General features: G+C 41.0%; 2 protein-coding genes across 2 annotated transcripts; both read right to left on the reverse strand.

Annotated features, from left to right (window-relative positions):
• Positions 1-3197: 3197 nt before the first annotated feature.
• LOC142954671 (keratin, type II cytoskeletal 8-like) lies at positions 3198-6241 on the reverse strand. The gene is made up of 9 exons (XM_076095828.1): positions 5882-6241; positions 4841-5049; positions 4672-4732; positions 4470-4565; positions 4167-4331; positions 3955-4080; positions 3633-3853; positions 3483-3538; positions 3198-3376 (listed from the first exon to the last, which is right to left on the reverse strand). The coding sequence occupies exons 1-9, from the start codon at positions 6239-6241 to the stop codon at positions 3198-3200; spliced, it is 1473 nt and encodes a 490-aa protein (XP_075951943.1).
• A 3328-nt stretch (positions 6242-9569) lies between these two features.
• Positions 9570-12869, reverse strand: LOC142954668 (keratin, type II cytoskeletal 8-like). The gene is made up of 9 exons (XM_076095825.1): positions 12525-12869; positions 11183-11391; positions 11014-11074; positions 10812-10907; positions 10509-10673; positions 10297-10422; positions 9975-10195; positions 9822-9880; positions 9570-9709 (listed from the first exon to the last, which is right to left on the reverse strand). The coding sequence occupies exons 1-9, from the start codon at positions 12867-12869 to the stop codon at positions 9570-9572; spliced, it is 1422 nt and encodes a 473-aa protein (XP_075951940.1).
• Positions 12870-19920: the final 7051 nt, after the last annotated feature.

Here is a 19920-nt window from a genome sequence, read left to right on the forward strand (position 1 = left end):
TGTCATGTAGTGCAACATGATGCTTAGTGATTGTCTTTTTTGCTGGGCATTATGCTAACACACACACACACACACACACACACACACATTCACCTACCTCATTATTACATGACAGGGTCAAGACACTAAGTGATTTGACCCTTACCCACTCCAAATGCAGCGCGCCACTCATCAATGTTCCCAATCGTAGCTGGTAATATTCACCAGCATTGATCGAGTTGTCGGGGTTTGTTGAAGGTGTAATGTTTATTGATTGTGGTGCTGGGCTCTGGTTAAGGGTAAGGTCAATCTTTTCAATCACTCCGGAGGACGTCTTCCAGTCCTGTGGAAGAGCCCCCCTTCAATCAATAGCTCATTATTGTGCTTCTTCACGCATCAGTAAGGGCAAAGAAAACAAAGGTAATTTACTATGGAAGGATCAGCCTCCTCATGAACTTTGCTCTGCTGTGTTTCAGATCATGTGCTCACAGGTGTGTTTTAGAAAACCTGATTCAGAAAATAAAAGCGGACAACGTGCCAGAGTGAGTAGTCTTTACGCTTAACTTAATTAACACTATATAAGACAACTTAGACTACATTGTATGTAGGATTGATGCTGGATTTGTAATTACGGGATTAATTTCCTTTCCCAGGGAAAAAAAGATGCATCACCCGTAATTGCCCTCATGGTGATGTAACTGGTTTTGTGGAAACATGAATGGTTACAACTTCAGAATGTAGTATGTGCCTTGTAACAATATTATGACTCAACTGTAATTCCTGTGGGACCAAATTCAGCAATTAAATGAATGATCACTGCACACACTCGTAGCCTTAGGTGACGATGGAGAAAGAATCTTGTTTGTTAACCTGCTAATGCAAACTTTGAGTGTGCAGGGCACATTTAATCATACACCACTGTGTGTCGAACGCTATACAGATCAAAGAACAAAAGCATACATGGTGCTATTGTTAGACACTAGGGGCGACTGTGGCTAAGTGGATAGCAGGGCCGTCTTTCAATCAGAGGGTCGGTGGTTCAATCCCTGGCTCCGCTAGTCGCATGTCGATGTGTCCTTGAGCAAGACACTTAACTCCAAAATTGCTCCCGTAGTTGTGCCTACGGTGTAGAAATGTGATAGACTCTGAATTGTAAGTCGCTTTGGATAAAAGCGTCTGCTAAATGACTGTAATGTAACTTACCTGACTGAGAGTATAACTATATGTGTATTCCTGGCAAACAAACACAGGACTTTCACCAAGGAGACCACTCTTTGTGTCCCATGTGAATCTGTAATATTTGGTCAAGTCAGTCATTAGTCACATGAGTCATAGTCAAGTTAACGTCAATTAATGTTTTCCTAATACTAACTAAGTGGTTTTGTTGCCTAAACCTAACCTGTGAAGACATAAGTTCATTCCGAAAAGACAGTATGCGTGCAACATGCTTAAATTAAGAAGCCGTCCTTAACAAATCCAAAATTGAGGCTGGAGGGGTACCTAGAACCTGACAGTTCACAGCTTGGGGCCATCTATCTTTCCATGGCGGCTCTGTGAGTTTACAGAGCTGCTTGCGCCTCTGCTGGCCCGTTTAATGGAATTATGAAAAGTTAATGCTTAATTCAGAGATGACGCTAATGCTGCATCTATAAAACAACAATAAGTAACAAAGTTTATCACACCTACTCTCCTCTCCTTCCATCAGTTTCCTGTTGGTGGTGGTTTCGATGTCAGCCAGCTTGACATTCATCAGCTCCTGGTATTCATTGTACATGTCCTGCTTGGCTCTATGCTGGCCACTTTTTCCACAAATCATGATTTTCACACTAGAAATTACAGTATAGAGCTCTCACCCAGCAGGTCAAAGTTGATTCACGGGTCAATTAACATCGTGGATCAAGGTTCAATTACTGTCGAATCAACGTGTAAACCTGCACGTTGTTTCAACGTCTTACTTTTTATGAGTGAATTAACGTGTTGCGGCAATGTTGAATTAATGTTTAACTGATTCTGAAACCGAATCAACATTGAAATTGCAACTTTTTTTCAAAATCGTACTTTTCAACTATAGATTGAGTAACCTTTTCATTCTACGCTGTACACATTTGTGCATTCAATTATATTAGAACCAAGTTTGAAATTGCATCAACATGATATTAATACTGACTGAATCAGTGATTTATACTGTATATTCCATGTTTTCAAAATGTTACACAAAAATTAATACCTATAAGTAACTCAGTGGTAAAGCTTGAATGTGATCAAATGAGACTCCCTGGGGAAAGATATTATGACACATTCATGAATAAATATAAGAAAAGCAGCTGTAAAAATGTATCTTCAAGAGAGAGAGATGTATAGAGAGAGAGAAAGAGTGAGAGAGAGAGGGACCAGTAACAAATAGTTTGATGCAAAATTTAAGATTACTCAGGCACTTAAAATATAACTGTAATGACCGTGGGTCTTTAAGAGATCTGCACATGCATATCTGTTGGACAGCTATTCCAAACAGGAAGTGAGGAGTAGAAAAGTGGCACAGCACTGCCCTCATGTGAAATCTCAAAGTGGAAATTACAATAGACATGTCTATTGTAAGTGAAAACCTCCTGAGCTTTTTCTTTTTTTAACCACAACAATATTGAGAGTGATCCTTTTAGTTGTCAGATTTACTTTTTTCTGATTCATTTGATGAAATTTGCTGCAACATTCATCAGTCATGTTGGTAGGAAGGCTTTTACAAAATAAATCTGGTTTCTACATCGGATCTGGTCAGTGACTTGCTCCCCTTACCTATATCAGCACTCAAATGTAGGAATGACGACTTCAACCGAAGTCATTAGCATTAGTCATCCTGAACATGTCAATACAGGATTTTATTTCAGTAAAACCTACAGTTAAAAAAATGTCGAAGAAGACCAGATACACTAGATTCACTACAACATATTTTTCTTATTTGTTACATGTCAGAGCAGAAAGAGCTGACCTGGCCCATGTTTGTCTAAGGCCATGTTTACTTTCAGAAACTCTTGTTGAATGATGTTAAATATAACAGAGTAAGAAAGCCACCAGGGATCTTTGAAACACAACTGGTAGCAGTAACACAATTTATTAAGCTGTATTGTTGGTCATGCTTAACAGTATTGTATAGCACCATGAGCCTGTACAGATTTAAATCAAACTCAAGGGTTTCTGAAGGGGAAGAGGGATGGCTCTCCTTTTTAATAGGCTCTCCTGGAACTGGTTGATGAGACTGAGGACTTGGTAACAGTACCACCATAACCGCCACCGTAGCCGCTGCTTCCACCGAAGCTGTTGCCGCCGCCGTAGCTGCTGCCGCCACTGTAGCTGCCACCGCTGTAGCCGAATCCACCGCCGGAGCTGGACAATCCTGAAGCAAAAAAATTATGCAAGTGTTATTATTCATCCATCCATCTGTCAGTGAGGTCTGTTGACTCAGGTATCACTTATGATTACGATGATGTACGAAATATGAAACTTACCACCACCTCCAGAGGACTGCTGCACATGGATGGTGGCGGTTGAACCTCCGCTGGTCAGTCTAATGGTGGAATAGTGACAAGTTAGCACTTAATTCAGAGTTCAATCTAATGCTGCAGCCATTGAAATACATTACATATTGAAGTTCATCCCACCTGCTCTCTTCTCCTTCCAGCAGTTTCCTGTAGGTGGCAATTTCAATGTCCAGGGCCAGCTTGACGTTCATCAGCTCCTGGTACTCGCGTACCTGGCGGGCCATGTCCTGCTTGGCTCTCTGCATAGCATCCTCCAGGTCCCTGATGCGGAGCTTGGCATCCTTCACTGCCAGCTCACCACGCTCCTCAGCCTCTGCGATCTGAGCCTCAAGGTTGGCCCTCTGTGAAAAATGATGTTGATGGATTAATAACTGCAAATCCACTTAAATAATCAAGTGTATAAATATTAGGGCATCATTCATGTGAAGGTCTTAAAATGTACCTGTCCCTTGATAGACTCAATCTCATTCTGAAGACGGGAAATCATGCGGTTCAGCTCAGAAATCTCAGTCTTGGTTGTGCGCAGGTCGTCACCATACTGTCCAGCAGAGCTCTGCATCTCCTCATACTATTATGAAAAATAAGTTGCATTAAGAGCATAATCCACACAGTTGGAAGAAGTGTTGAAAAAACTGAATTTTTCATTTCACACACCTTCTGTTTGTACCAGGTCTCTGCTTCCGCCTTGCTGCGGTTGGCAATGTCTTCATACTGAGCACGCACTTCAGCCACAATGGAGTCCATGTCCAGGTGACGGCTGTTGTCCATTTCCACGATGACGGAGGTGTCCTTGATCTGGCCCTGCAGTTCACGGAGCTCCTACAGAACCAATGGTTGTTGCATATCAGTTAACTCTTTGTGCTTTATAGCTGATTTACACGAAGAGTGGATGATAATCAGCTTTAACTGAAATGGGGATTATAGTTTTATGAAGTATTAGACATTATAGATACATACAGCCTCATAGACGGCCCTGAGGAAGTTGATCTCATCCTGAAGAGCATCAGCTTTGGCTTCCAGCTCCACCTTGTTCATGTAGGCACCATCAACATCCTGGTAGGAAAATCAAATAGAAACATGAAGTGTAACAGGTGGCCAGATTGTCTTAAACCCCAGGATTACAGAAAAGTATTTAATGGCCATCTTGATGTTTTCGCACCTTCTTAAGGAACACAAACTCGTTCTCTGCAGCTGAACGTTTGTTGATTTCATCTTCATACCTGTTGGGACAAAAGCCAAAGTTTTAGAACATCTGCTTCCTTCTGAACTTCTGCTCACTATATCAAGGTATATATTATAACTAGTGACCATGTCATGCAAGCACTCACTTGCACTTGAAGTCTTCAACCAGGCCCTGCATATTCCTCAGCTCTCCCTCCAGATTGACCTTCTCGTTGCCCAGCCCGTCGAGCTGTCTGCGCAGGTTGGCAATGTAAGCCTCGAACATGCTATCGATGTTGGAGCGGGTGGTGGTCTGGTCCTGCAGGAGGCTCCATTTGGTCTCCAGCATCTTGTTCTGCTGCTCCAGGAAACGAACCTGTGGAGACACAAAAGCATTTTCTATGTATTCATTTGATTTGACTGCTGCTTGAATTGATTGATTCTTTGTGACGTTTCTGGGCTCAGTACTGATTTAAATAGTAATCAGTGCAAAAAGGTTGTGTCATTGTGGTGTTAGACTTTAAAAGGCCCGAGTGCTTTGTTTCATGAGTTTCAACTAATAGTGTTCAGAGAGTCTCAGTCTTCATAAAGGACCTCTCCCTATATGGATTGCACACACATGAACACAGTCGTATCTTTGTTGCGTAAAAGACAAATGAAAGTGGATTTACTGTTGTGCACTAAGCATTCTTGTTGCCCATAACAACCAGGTGAAAGGTGTAATGTGCAAAGGAAAGACTTTGGACTCCGTGGGCATAGCGTAGATAAATCCCTATTGTTTCTCCCGGTTAGGTCACTGCATAATAAACCTCACCCATGTTTAGATAGTGGGCAGAAAGGCTGCCACTGGCTCAGAAAAGGACTTGAGGCTAACTGTTACTTTAAGTAGAATTATGATGGAGTTGCCAGTGGGGTCACAATCAGTGACAGACTTTGATATCTTTGTAAGCTTTCTAATCCCAGAGGCTGTAACTCATTGAGGGATTCAACATTACACAGATAAGATTCACAGCTTTCTTGCTTTATCAGCTTTGCATCTAGTGGGCAGATTGTCTTTAACTCAACAGTACTATCTACTAAAGTTCACCTTTGAAAGCTACTGGAAGTAAGTGGAGCCCAGGGAGGGTATACGGGTCGTCAGCACAAAAATAAGGAGGCCTAGAGTAAATTGTATATAAGACAGTCACACAGAAGTCACAGGAACCAACCTTGTCGATGAAGGAGGCGAAGCGGTTGTTGAGGGTCTTGATCTGCTCCTTCTCCTGGGTACGGACAACCTGGATGGATGGGTCAATATCCAAGCTCATTGGAGCCAGCAAGCTCTGGTTGAATTGGACAGCGGTGATCGGTGGAGGAATGAAGCCGCCTGCTTGGCTCGAAGAAAAGCCATAACCACCACCATAACCACCACCACCACCACCCATTGAAGACATACCAAAACTAAGACCACCAGCCCCAGCTCCACCACCACCACCAAAACTGGATCTTTGTACAGAGTAGCTGCTAGTTGGTGCAAAGGACCTTCTGGTGCTGCTGCCATAGCCAGAGACTGAGTATGCCTTCTTCATTATGTTTGCAGTGGTTGTCAACTCTCTGAGAAGAGGAAAACAGAAGAGGAGCAGTCTTCAAAAGGAGAGTCAAGTCCCTCTAAGTGTCTGACTGTAGACACTGTCGGCTTTTATATGTTTGTGTGGAGCAAAGGGGAGGATCCTCTTCAGTCATTTCAACCTGGACTCTCATGTTGCTGTCCAGCTGCACGCCTAGAACGCTGAATAACAGGAGTGGCCTGTAAAACAGGTAGGGATTGTAAGAAGATAAGACGTGTCACACCCTGCACTTGGACAGGCTAAAGGGGAAGAGAGCGAGAGGTAAAAAAGTGGCGTGAAAGTGTGAGTATGAGGAAAAAACGCCTTTTCAAGAGTATAACCCCAGTAGCCTGCTGACTAGTCACAGTGCAGTGAAATTAATATTGGAGGCTAGTAGGGAGGGGTTGGATGAGTAAAGGACAAAAAGGTAAAAATGTATTAAAAACAAGAAAATGTTACAACATAAGCCAGCATTAGCAACTTTCAAAAGTAGAAAGGTGCACTCAATAGGGTGCCGATCTCCTCCAAGTTTCTGCAATCAGTACTGCTGAATTTTATGATTAAATAAATACAACCCACAATTGGTTAACCCCTCTTTTTGAGTCTTTGTTTGAGAGGAATCTCAACATTCTTGATCATTAGGAAAGGAGTCGTCATTGTCTGCATGCCACTTCTGTCACTGTTGCTCTGACCCAAGCACTTCTTCCGATGTTGTAGTTGTGCCGATGCTTGCACATGGCTCAGCCTCCCTATGATCAACCTCCACAGTTGTGAGGAGCACTGGTGGTGGTGGCGGTGGTGGCTGATAGAATGATGAGTTGATGAAGCAGATGATGCTGATGAATCTGCAAAGACTGGGCGGCGATGGGGTGGTGGGGAGGGGCTCGTAACAGCAGCCAGCATGAACATACTGAAGGTAGATAGACAATCGTATTTAAAAGAGACAGCAGCAGGATGATAGGCTAACGATTGAATTGTTTGGTTATGCTATTGGATAGAGGAGACCAGCTGATCAGAACAGCTGGTATCATGATTGACAGCCCCGAGCAATGACAGCACGGAAATTATCACTGAGCATGCTTGAGGAGTGATTGGCAGATGTATGAGAAATAAACTACAAGCCTAAGCATGCAAAAGTATAGTTTACCTAACTGAATTTACACTATAACTTCATTAATCTCTCTCCGGGAGAAAGGATGCATCACCCATAATTGCTCTAATGGTGATGAAACTGGTATTGTGGAAACATGAATGGTTACGACTTCAGAATTTGGTATGTGTCTTGTAACAATATCATGACTCAACTTTAATTCCTCTGGGACCAAATTCAACAATTAAATAAATGATCACTGCCAGCACTCGTAGCCTTAGGTGAGGATGAAGAAAGGATTGTGTTTGTTAAACTGCCAATACAAACTTTGAGTGCACAGGGCAAATTTAAAAATACACCATCGAGTGAGCAGAAAATAATGAAGTTCTATAAACACAGTAAATTCTTTTTGACTGTAGACGTGATATAGGTCTAAGCACAAAACCGTACATTGTGCTTTTTATAAACACTATCTCCCATCTCATGAAGCATATAAGGGGGCTTTTAGTTTGAAAGAATAAGCGTCAATGTCAATTAGGTTTCTTTCTCAATATTGTGAGCGGAGCAGGGTGGACTACTCTGTGTGTCCTCTTGGCTGTGTTTGTCCACCTGTGCATGGGCAGAATCCTGTCTGCTTCCAGCAACAGTACACACTTGGCTTGTATCTGAATGTGAAGCAGGTAGGGCTACGAATTATCTTTAAGCTTAACTACGTTGAAATTTGTTTGATAGTCAAATGAGTTTCTGACTGACTCAGGAAGTTGCTCTGTTTGTTGTAGTCATGGTGAAGATTGTACGTCCTCAGCCCATGTCCCTCCCTCTTCCCAGTCACTTTGCATGTCAGCCATGGGATAAGAGATCCAGTCATACCTCACCTGCCCAACAGGGACCCGCTTCTGAAGATTTCCACACCAATTCTGACTCTTTTATATCACCATATGGTACACATTTTCAGCCAACTGAGAAAGCGGTTGTTGTGTTGCAAAAGCCTCAATCAGCATTTCCCTGCCATCATGCTTACTTCTCTTGTGCTCCTCCTCTATAGGTGTCCTGTGCTCATCAGCTGTAGTGCATACAGTACATTTAGGATAGAGAATGACATCTCTCAATGGCTGTTCTGGGAGTTTAAAGAGCTGTCAACATTTGCTAATGTTTGAACTGCAAAAGCTCTTAATGAACAACAATGAATATACTGTCAAAGTTTCTTTTTCCATTTTTTGTGTGATCTCTGAGTAATCTAGTAGTGGGTCAGGCTTTGTGGATCCAAAACCTTTATCATGTTAACTGGAGAGTTGACATACTGTACATGCATATCAGGTGGAAAACAGTTGAGTAGTAGAAAACTGGGACCGCCCTCATGTGAAATCTCAGGATGAAAATTACATTAAAACTTTTTATTGCAAGTAAAAAAATCCTAAACTTTCTCTTTCATTTATCACAACAATAATGAGACTTAGAGGCAATCGTTTAAATCCTCAGATTTATTTCATTTTCATTCATTTGATGTCATTTGCTGCAACATTCATCAGTCATGTTGGCAGGAAGGCTTTTACAAAATAAATCTGGTTTCTACATAGTTTTATCTTGAAGGAAGGGAAATGCAAAACTCAACATGGAAGCATTTGACAAAACAGTAAGAAGAACAAGCCAGTAGCCAATCAGTTCAAAGTGAAACTGTTAACATATAAAGTCACACAGATGTTTTTTTGTATTTCTCTGGTGATCGGATCTGGTCAGTGACTTGCTCCCCTTACCTATATCAGCACTCAAATGTAGGAATGACGACTTAAACTGAAATTTGGTAAGTCATCCTGTACATGTCACTACAGGATTTTATTTCAGAGGAGTTCATCAGAGCACTACAGTAAAAAAAACATCTGAGATTGAGTACATATTTTCAAATGTCTCTTGCTTAGTTTTAACACTTCATCAAAACCTTTGTGTTTTTTTATTATTTGTTACATGTCAGTGAAGAAAGAGCTGACCTGGCCCATGTTTGTCTAAGGCCATGTTTACTTTCAGAAACTCTTGTTGAATGATGTTAAATATAACAGAGTAAGAAAGCCACCAGGGATCTTTGAAACACAACTGGTAGCAGTAACACAATTTATTAAGCTGTATTGTTGGTCATGCTTAACAGTATTGTATAGCACCATGAGCCTGTACAGATTTAAATCAAACTCAAGGGTTTCTGAAGGGGAAGAGGGATGGCTCTCCTTTTTAATAGGCTCTCCTGTAACTGCCTGATAAGATTGTGGACTTGGTAACAGTATCACCACCACCATAACCGCCGCCGTAGCTGCTGCCGCCACTGTAGCTGCCACCGCTGTAGCCGAATCCACCGCCGGAGCTGGACAATCCTGAAGCAAAAAAATTATGCAAGTGTTATTATTCATCCATCCATCTGTCAGTGAGGTCTGTTGACTCAGGTATCACTTATGATTACGATGATGTACGAAATATGAAACTTACCACCACCTCCAGAGGACTGCTGCACATGGATGGTGGCGGTTGAACCTCCGCTGGTCAGTCTAATGGTGGAATAGTGACAAGTTAGCACTTAATTCAGAGTTCAATCTAATGCTGCAGCCATTGAAATACATTACATATTGAAGTTCATCCCACCTGCTCTCTTCTCCTTCCAGCAGTTTCCTGTAGGTGGCAATTTCAATGTCCAGGGCCAGCTTGACGTTCATCAGCTCCTGGTACTCGCGTACCTGGCGGGCCATGTCCTGCTTGGCTCTCTGCATAGCATCCTCCAGGTCCCTGATGCGGAGCTTGGCATCCTTCACTGCCAGCTCACCACGCTCCTCAGCCTCTGCGATCTGAGCCTCAAGGTTGGCCCTCTGTGAAAAATGATGTTGATGGATTAATAACTGCAAATCCACTTAAATAATCAAGTGTATAAATATTAGGGCATCATTCATGTGAAGGTCTTAAAATGTACCTGTCCCTTGATAGACTCAATCTCATTCTGAAGACGGGAAATCATGCGGTTCAGCTCAGACATCTCAGCCTTGGTTGTGCGCAGGTCGTCACCATACTGTCCAGCAGAGCTCTGCATCTCCTCATACTATTGTGAAAAATAAGTTGCATTAAGAGCATAATCCACACAGTTGGAAGAAGTGTTGAAAAAACTGAATTTTTCATTTCACACACCTTCTGTTTGTACCACGTCTCTGCTTCAGCCTTGCTGCGGTTGGCAATGTCTTCATACTGAGCACGCACTTCAGCAACAATGGAGTCCATGTCCAGGTGACGGCTGTTGTCCATTTCCACGATGACGGAGGTGTCCTTGATCTGGCCCTGCAGTTCACGGAGCTCCTACAGAACCAATGGTTGTTGCATATCAGTTAACTCTTTGTGCTTTATAGCTGATTTACACGAAGAGTGGATGATAATCAGCTTTAACTGAAATGGGGATTATAGTTTTATGAAGTATTAGACATTATAGATACATACAGCCTCATAGACGGCCCTGAGGAAGTTGATCTCATCCTGAAGAGCATCAGCTTTGGCCTCCAGCTCCACCTTGTTCATGTAGGCACCATCAACATCCTGGAAAGAAAATCAAATAGAAACATGAAGTGTAACAGGTGGCCAGATTGTCTTAAACCCCAGGATTACAGAAAAGTATTTAATGGCCATCTTGATGTTTTCGCACCTTCTTAAGGAGCACAAACTCGTTCTCTGCAGCTGAACGTTTGTTGATTTCATCTTCATACCTGTTGGGACAAAAGCAAACGTTTTTGTACATCTACTCTCTTTTGAACATCTGCTCACTATATCAAGGTATATATTATAACTAGTGACCATGTCATGCAAGCACTCACTTGCACTTGAAGTCTTCAACCAGGCCCTGCATATTCCTCAGCTCTCCCTCCAGCTTGGCCTTCTCGTTGCCCAGCCCGTCGAACTGTCTGCGCAGGTTGGCAATGTAAGCTTCGAACATGCTATCGATGTTGGAGCGGGTGGTGGTCTGGTCCTGCAGGAGGCTCCATTTGGTCTCCAGCATCTTGTTCTGCTGCTCCAGGAAACGAACCTGTGGAGACACAAAACCAAGGAAGATTGTCAGATGTTGTTTCAAAATGTTGAATTGTTTTTGAGCTTTGTATAGATATTTCATTTTTTAAAGTGTAGGATCAGAGCAGTTGGGTCACAAAGGGTGTGCAATTGTGGTCTCACCTTTATCTACATGACTCCGTTGATAGCTACATATCCGAATTGCCACACCCATTTCACAACAACTGTAACTCATGATGGCATATCTTTGCCTGCTTGTTCAATCTATTTTAATACTAAAAGGTGTAAAAGGGAAAAACGTTCTTTCTTCAAACTAAATATATATAGTATGTTCAATCAAGATGCTTCCTATGTGTGTTTCACCTATCGTAACTCTTCTTTGCACATGAATCATCCATGCTCTGTTGGGCAATGGAGGCCACACAGTCACTCTTGCCAAAAGAAAAAAACTAGGCGTGGCAGATAAAGAAGACAAAGCAGAGCAGTGTTACAAATGAGTGTTTTGTTATGCGAGTGTTCAGAGAGTCTGACTCTTCATAAAGGACCTCTCCTTATATAGCTTGCACACAAACATTAACACAGTCGTGTGATCGTTGCGTAAAAGACAATTAAATGATGATTTACTGTTGTGCACTAAACATTCTTGTTGCCGATAACAACCAGGTGATAGGCGCACTGTGCAAAGGAAAGACTTTGGACTCTGTGGGCATAGCGTAAATAGATCTCTGCCAGACTTCCAGTTAAGTCACTGCAATATAATCCCCACCCATGTTTAGATAGTGGGGAGAAAGGCTGCCACTGGCTCAGAAAAGGGCTACAGGCTAACTGTTACCTTAGGTAGATTTTGGATGGAGTTGCCAGTGGGGTCACAATCAGTGACAGATCTTTGTAAACTTCCTAATTCCAGAGGCTGTAACTCACTGAGGGATTCAACATTACACAGACGAAATTCACAGCTGTCTTGCTTTCTCAGATTTGCAAGTAGTGGGCAGATTGTCTTTAACTAAACAGTGCTATGAAATACAGTTCCATTTTGACAGCTGCTAGCAGTAAGTGGAGCCGAGGGAGGGCATACAGGACGTCAGCACTAAGATAAAGAGGCCTACACTAAATTGTACATAAGACAGTCACACAGAAGTCACAGGAACCAACCTTGTCAATGAAGGAGGCGAAGCGGTTGTTGAGGGTCTTGATCTGCTCCTTCTCCTGGGTACGGACAACCTGGATGGATGGGTCAATATCCATGTTCATTGGAGCCAGCAAGCTCCGGTTGACTTGGACAGCGGTGATCGGTGGAGGAATGAAGCCGCCTGGTTGGCTCGAAGAAAAGCCATAACCACCACCATAACCACCACCACCACCCATTGAAGACATCATGGAACCAGCTCTGGCACCACCACCACCATAACTGGATCTTTGTACGGAGTAGGTGCTAGTTGGTGCAATGGACCTCCTGGTGCTGCTGCCATAGCCAGAGACTGAGTATGCCTTCTTCATTATGTTTGCAGTGGTTGTCAACTCTCTGAGAAGAGGAAAACAGAAGAGGAGCAGTCTTCAAAAGGAGAGTCAAGTCCCTCTAAGTGTCTGACTGTAGACACTGTCGGCTTTTATATGTCTGTGTGGAGCAAAGGGGAGGATCCTCTTCAGTCATTTCAACCTGGACTCTCATGTTGCTGTCCAGCTGCACGCCTAGAACGCTGAATAACAGGAGTGGCCTGTAAAACAGGTAGGGATTGTAAGAAGATAAGATGTGTCACACCCTGCACTTGGACAGGCTAAAAGGGAAGAGAGCGAGAAGTAAAAAAGTGGAGTGAAAGTATGATTATAAGGAAAAAATGCCTTTTCAAGAGTATAACCCCACTAGCCTGCTTAGTGGTCACAGTGCAGTGAAATTAATATTGGAGACTTGTACGGAAGGGTTAGATGAGCAAATGACAAAAAGGTAAAAATATATTAAAAACAAGAACATAAGCCAGCATTAGTACCTTTCAAAAACCAAACAAAGGTCTTATTCAGAGAACTCAAAGGAGTACTGAATTAGCAGCTAAATTGAAAGAAATGAGATACAATTTAGTTTTTTTCCATTTAAACAGTACAAAAAAAGGCAGTGTTTAACATCTCACAGCAGTATGCCACAGGGCCTCTGCCAGGACTTGTGTGTGTTGTGTTGCTGTGCTGTGTGTCTGTCTTTTAGTGTTCCTGGTTCCTGGTTGGTTGGAGCTTGAGGTCATCAAGGGATTGGAGTCAGCTGGCCACTACTTCCAGTCTATAAGACCCGCCCCATCATGTTGGAGTGTGGGCTTCTTTTCCCCTGGCACACCTTGTGCTATGTTGGACATTTTAATTTAGTATATACTTTAGTTTAACATTACCTCTGTTGACTTGGCAGTATGTTTTCCTGCCAGCATCAGAATTCTCATTTTGGTTTATATGTTGGTAAACTAATTTCAATCTTTCTCAAATTTCAATCTTTTTTTAGTTAATCTGTGTGTGCGTTCATTATTTGCTATGGTCTAAAACAAAATTGAAGATCAGGAACCAATTCAGACACCACTTTGGGTTTCAGACAACCTCTTTTTCTGCTCCGGTAGCCTCAAACCCCCGATCTATGTTTGATAGTGTTTTGTCATTATGCTCTTGGCTCAGGATTAACATTCAGAGATCTCTAAATATCCCATACATTTGGCACGTTTGAGCAACTAGCAGTTAAATATGGTCTCCCCTGACATCATAGTTTTTAGTTTTTTGCTGATCTAAAGCTATGTCCGCAGCATAGACCCCCTATTCCCCACCCTCCCTGGTGAAACACTTTTCATACCCAAATTCCTACACCGAAAGGTACCTTGACAATAATCTATTGACAAATCTGTTCTTTACAAGCCATCTCAAGAAGCAAAAATAGATTATCATGTGAGGAGGAACTGGGTGTGGAAATATCTGGTCAAATTTGGGAAGGGGTGCTCAAAAGGGTCTGCACTCCACATGGTCTCATCCAATGTAAACTCATTCATAGGGCTCATTGGACCAAGGCAATCAAAGTTACTTGGATGTTAAACTGTAACCTGTCTCCTGCATACCATCTACATGTGCTTTGTGTAAATGACTCTTAAGAGGTTCGGTTAGTAAGGTGAACATTTCCTACAAACCTTTTTCTTTGCAGGTTACCAAAGATAATCACTTCCTGACAGATTTTATTTACTAAGTGCCTTTTTACATTTCGGGTCCTGTATTTTGAAGTCCTTCTGGTGTATCCGAAAGCAGATACAAATCTCGTCAGAGAGCAGTAACTTGACTTTGCGTTAAAAAGTAAGATAATTGGCGGTGCGTTTCTAAAATAAAAGTGTTCATAAGATATTCCTCTGCAATGTAAGTGTTAATTCATTAACGGTTAAGCACCTAGCTGGAACGGGAACACGGTCTTGTGTGTTTATTGTGTTTTATGACCATGTTTGGTGACATTTTATCTTAATTAACCTGCAAAAATGTATTACTGTTTCAACTAGATGCTAATGTTAGCTTAATAGATATGGCTAAATTACTATGCTGTAATTTTAAGCTAACGTTAGATTTCAGTTTTTACATAATACTGTTGAGAAGTAGATATGTGAGAAATGTTTGATTAATGCCCACCTGTATATTAAAATGTAATTTAGTGAATGTTATACTCATTTATGTTTTCTCTGTTCCGTAGCTCTTACGGTGTTTTCTGGAGATTGGTCATGAGGAGAAAAAAGTAATTTTGTGTTCATCAAAATAAGGATTGACAGTTGAGCATAAATAAAGGCCTCTGGAAACATCAGTATGCTTCACCATTATCTGGCTGGGGTCCGCTACACTTTGTATTTGCCCATCTCTTGCTGATTTATGGAAAGACATCTTTAACACACTCTCAGAAATAGGCAGCACACAGATCTGAGATCACAGATTTATAGCATAATTTGTAATTTCCTCACACACATTAAATTTGTACAAAATGAATAACGATGTAAAATGGTTGTCGAGGTGATTCATTTTTCTTAGATTAAAATCCTCAAAACCCCCTCCCTTACTCTTTGGATTGAAGCTGTTTTAAATTGTGCAAGGTTGGCAACATTTAGACACCCTCATAAAGGGTCTAAGAACAAATTATGTGCAATGTTGACGCCCTTCTTTTCTTATGTTAAGCAACTACATTTCCCTGCAGTACTTGAGTGATTTAAATTTATTGTCATATATTGTTTTCTTACCTCATTAAATAGAGAGGCGAGGGCATGACACATTGAGACTACCCTGTTCTGTACTTTGTAAATGTTGATATGTTAAAAATATATATATATATTTATATTTAAATACTACCTAATCATATATAAAGTAGTTTAAGTTGGCTACACAGTAACCAGCTACAACAATAAAATGCTGCTTACATCTTAATGCATAAATAATAATAATAATCTGCTCAACTGACTTGCTCACCGGTCAAGCCTACAGCCAACAAAATGTATGTCCAAACTTGAAAGGGTGTTTAGAGCAGTTCCAAAAAACATTTTAAGCAATTTACAGCAGTAGTATTGTAGTCAACATGTAACAGCCAAGCATGGATTAATAACAATCAAATAACTAAAGTACAAGCATAATGTGTTATTAAGGATTATCCAACTAAATGCCTTCGGCAAAGTTATGACTCATTCGATTTTTGTTTTAACAGAGATTACAACAAAATTGTTATTGCTGCCAGAAAGTTGCGACACCAATAACATGCTTCAGGCTTACAGTAGACTGAATTGTTATGGAGCGTCCTTGTTCTGGTGAAAACAATCCTGCACCTGCATCAGTTGAGGGCTTGTTTTTCTCACTTGATGCATTTCACCGCACCAAGTTGTTCCATACTCAAACACTACCTTACTTCTTTCTTTCCTCTGTAGCTTTGGCGTAGATGAGGCCTGCATTCTTTTTCATTCTTCCCCAACTTTTCACATGCACATGCCTTTAATTTCTACCACGGTGTGGAACTTTACTCCAAAGCTCAAATATCTGCTCTCCGACAGCTATGTGGAGAAAGGTTATGTGCTAGTCTTGCCACTGGTTAACTTTGAACAGATGCGCCAAACTAAATGATAATCTGAGAATTGTGTGCTATAAATAACCACCCACGCACCTACATGCAGATACCTGCACAGTATCTCTCACACAACTTTCTCATAATCTGCCCGACTTAAACACCAGTAAAGTGTCTCCAAGAGTCCCATTATCCATTCTTGAGAATTTTCACTGGAGCAACAAAGATGAAAATCCAGGGAAAATCTTGTCGCTAATGCAACCTGAAGAAAAGGTTGACACAGATCACAATCGTTATGAGCTTTGTCTGTGCTTGTCTGAAAAGTCGGTCACGGCTGTCAAAAATCGAGAACTCAAGCCTGGCCAAGTCTGGGTTATCTGAAGCAACGCAACATGCAAAACCTCATTCGCCAAGTCAAAAGTTCATGTGTTAAGATGTGTGAGATGATGGTGCGCATGCTTTTGCATATACGTTTATGAACCTCCAGTAATAAATTGAAATGAGGCCATGTGTGTCAGTAGGAGGGGCAGGGTCAGGGTAATTAGTTCATGCTGAAACAATGCTGCGTCCATGTGTTTGCATTATTTCTTATGGGAATGTGAATTCTCTTAAAACGTTTGTCAAGCATGTAAAAATACTCCAAGAAAAGAAGTAATTGGCCTCATCATGATTTGATTTGAGGTAAAAATATATGCAAAAACACAAAAGGCTCACACACACACAAAATACAAATGAAACATAATTTCTGTGGATCACATCAAAGAAAGTCAATCAATAACTTGAAAAAAAAAAGCTGCAGATCAAATTGTAACATTTCCTTTTTTTACTTTTCTATCTCATTTTTTGAACTTTAAATACATTTACTTGACCAATCATTTCTATCGACCTTTTCAGTTGATTCTCCTAGCTATTGTATTGATATTAGTCTTTAAGCCCAATGAAAGTGTCCTCATCTCCACCTTCTATGAACACACTTGAACATGAATCACTTGGTGTAACCTACTTAGACTTTCCCTTTGTACCTCAGCAGTATATGTAAACTGGGTGTGGGCCCTCTACAATGACTGAGGTGTAGTTTACAGGCCATGCTTCTTTATACCAACTATGTGAATGAGTAGCAATGCAGTAACTGAAACAATACAGACTGATTCATTGATGCAGGAAGGCAGATCAAAAATGTCTGTGACGCATTTCTGTATTTTATGTAGTCTGGCATTCAAGACAACACCCGGCATTCTTTTCCTCATAGTTTTACAGTGCGGAAACAAATTAAAGGATTACGTTCAGCCTTGAGGAGTTTGTTTTAAAAGGCAGGTCAGATCAAAGGTCAAAGAGGTGTAGCTAGCACCTCCATGTCATATTCATGTGACATAATGCACATTTACATTTGTGTTGCAGGCAACTAGTATACTACTTTTAACAGTGAAATGCATTTTTATCGGGTGCAGATGAAGAGACTGAGTTTGTCTATGTTGTAACGCATCAAAATGTCTGTGAGTTACGTAGAAGCATGAGCAAACACAGAAACACACACACCTTTCACCATCTAGCTCCCGTAATCCGTCCACACCTGCTCATAGTACACACTATTGACAACAGATGACAAAAAAATCCAGTTAAATAAGGATGTTGGAAATACAAAGATTATTTTGTTGCTCATAAAAGTAAGCGGTGCATATTGCGAAACATGACTTCAAATATACTAGTATTTAGGAAAGCAATGTACGTGATGGATTTAGTTACAGCACTTAGATTAATCCACACAAACAGCTGAATATAGTTACTGCACTCATATACTCCTTAATATTCATTCATTTATTCCTCTTTATTGGCAGACTCAAAGTCAAATTATTCAGCATTTTTCATGAAACATGAAACAAAGGCTCCTCTCTAGTCAATTATGTTGTTTTACAGTGCAAATTTCTTGACACCCAAAGGCTACTGACTGATAATGATAGCACATGTCAAGTGTTAAATGGCTTCCTGTCTTTGGCTTTAGGTGCTGTCATCTTAACTTTATTGTGCTGAATAAACAGCTTTGCCTCTGGCTGCTAAAACCTGTAGCTCCAGCCTCCCATGTCGCGGGGTAATAAACTTTTCTTTCTTGTTTGTTTAAATTCAGTTATTCAGTAGTTAACACGCATAACATACAACATACTCCTTTGTTGTTCTTGCAGCAGTCTGGTAACATATGAGTGGCCTTTGGTTACTGTTCAAAGCTATTTCCATTGGTAATTAGTATACCACTACCTCTGGTGCTACACATTTCTTATCACAAGTGCAGTGCCACATACTGTGTGTCTTGAGAAGATAGCTTTTGCAAATTCTCTTAGATTGTTGATCCAATCACCTTCATATTTGATGTGCATCGTCTCTGGGTGGAGCACAATCTTGTCAACATAAGCCACATGTTGTGAAAGTCTGAAAGTCATGAATTTTTGCAAACATCATGGGACAGTGACTCTCGCTTCTGAAAAAGTTGAGACATACTTGAAACCTGTAAAATAATTGACCAATCCTAGTGAACGTTTCATGCTTTTTTATTGTCATTTTCATAATTAATTAGCTTATAGCAACACTTACATTTGGGCTTGAAACATTGGGGGGAAAACAATTATTATTTGGAAACACTTTAGCGATATATAAATGAAAGTATATAAGCATGTATATTAGTATAGTAAGCATAATGCATGAATACACTTTTCATAGTTATGTACAGTATAATCAGCTACTTCCTAAACTTTAACTATGAAAACATTACATCCCTTGACTATTAATGGGATGTTAGGAATTCCTTCGAACACAAGCTCAGATTGACTGATTAAACTGGTATCTGTGGTGCATTGCCAGTGACAAGAACCTTTTGCTGCTTGACTGTGGTATAATAGTCATATATACACACATATATATACAATATTGTTTGTAGATGGGAGGTATCATTTGCACGGACACTTATACTCAGCATTGACAATCAGACACAGATCTGGAGGAGGATCAAGTTACTTCACGCCTACCTCCAACTTCTTTTCGATCCAGCGTATGTTCAGCATACACATTATAGCACATTTTAGCCAGGCCGTGTGCTGCCATATTTGTTTGTATTTTCCCCGCAACACCAAAGACAGCAAAGTTCAAGAGGTTCAGAAGGCCAACATTTTTATCAGATATGAATGAGTACAATCAAACTATTCATTGACCATAAGAATAATAACATACACAAAAGAGAAAATGCGAAGCCTTTGGACACACAACCACACCCCTCCATGTTTGTTTTGGCGTCAAGGTTGTGGGTGTCTTCATCATGAGGGAGTGTTGTTGGATTGGATTTTAATCTGAGCCTCAGTTTCACCACCTACAAAAAGGTACACGCCCTGACAACACAGCGACTGCAAGTCAAACATGGAAATATGTTGCAGAGGCCAAGTGAAGCGAATGTGGTTAACCTGCAATGAATGTGTAGAATAAGAGGGTAACAAAGAGTATGTCATGAAAGTCTCTCAGAGAATGTCTCAC

The sequence above is a fragment of the Anarhichas minor genome, unplaced genomic scaffold (genome assembly GCF_050575085.1).
Source record: "Anarhichas minor isolate MPS153535 unplaced genomic scaffold, ASM5057508v1 ptg000021l, whole genome shotgun sequence".
NCBI classification, from domain to species: domain Eukaryota; kingdom Metazoa; phylum Chordata; class Actinopteri; order Perciformes; family Anarhichadidae; genus Anarhichas; species Anarhichas minor.

Excerpts from the sequence above, each read along its gene's own strand:
- LOC142954671 (XM_076095828.1), bottom strand. The coding sequence starts at position 6,241 with ATGAAGAAGGCATACTCAGTCTCTGGCTATGGCAGCAGCACCAGAAGG. Across the intron at positions 5,050-5,881 it reads TCGCCTCCTTCATCGACAAG|GTTCGTTTCCTGGAGCAGCA; the intron begins GTTGGTTCCTGT and ends GTGTCTCCACAG. Across the intron at positions 4,081-4,166 it reads AGACCTGGTACAAACAGAAG|TATGAGGAGATGCAGAGCTC; the intron begins GTGTGTGAAATG and ends TTTTCATAATAG.
- LOC142954668 (XM_076095825.1), bottom strand. The coding sequence starts at position 12,869 with ATGAAGAAGGCATACTCAGTCTCTGGCTATGGCAGCAGCACCAGGAGG. Across the intron at positions 10,423-10,508 it reads AGACGTGGTACAAACAGAAG|TATGAGGAGATGCAGAGCTC; the intron begins GTGTGTGAAATG and ends TTTTCACAATAG. Across the intron at positions 9,881-9,974 it reads CTGGAAGGAGAAGAGAGCAG|ACTGACCAGCGGAGGTTCAA; the intron begins GTGGGATGAACT and ends TTCCACCATTAG.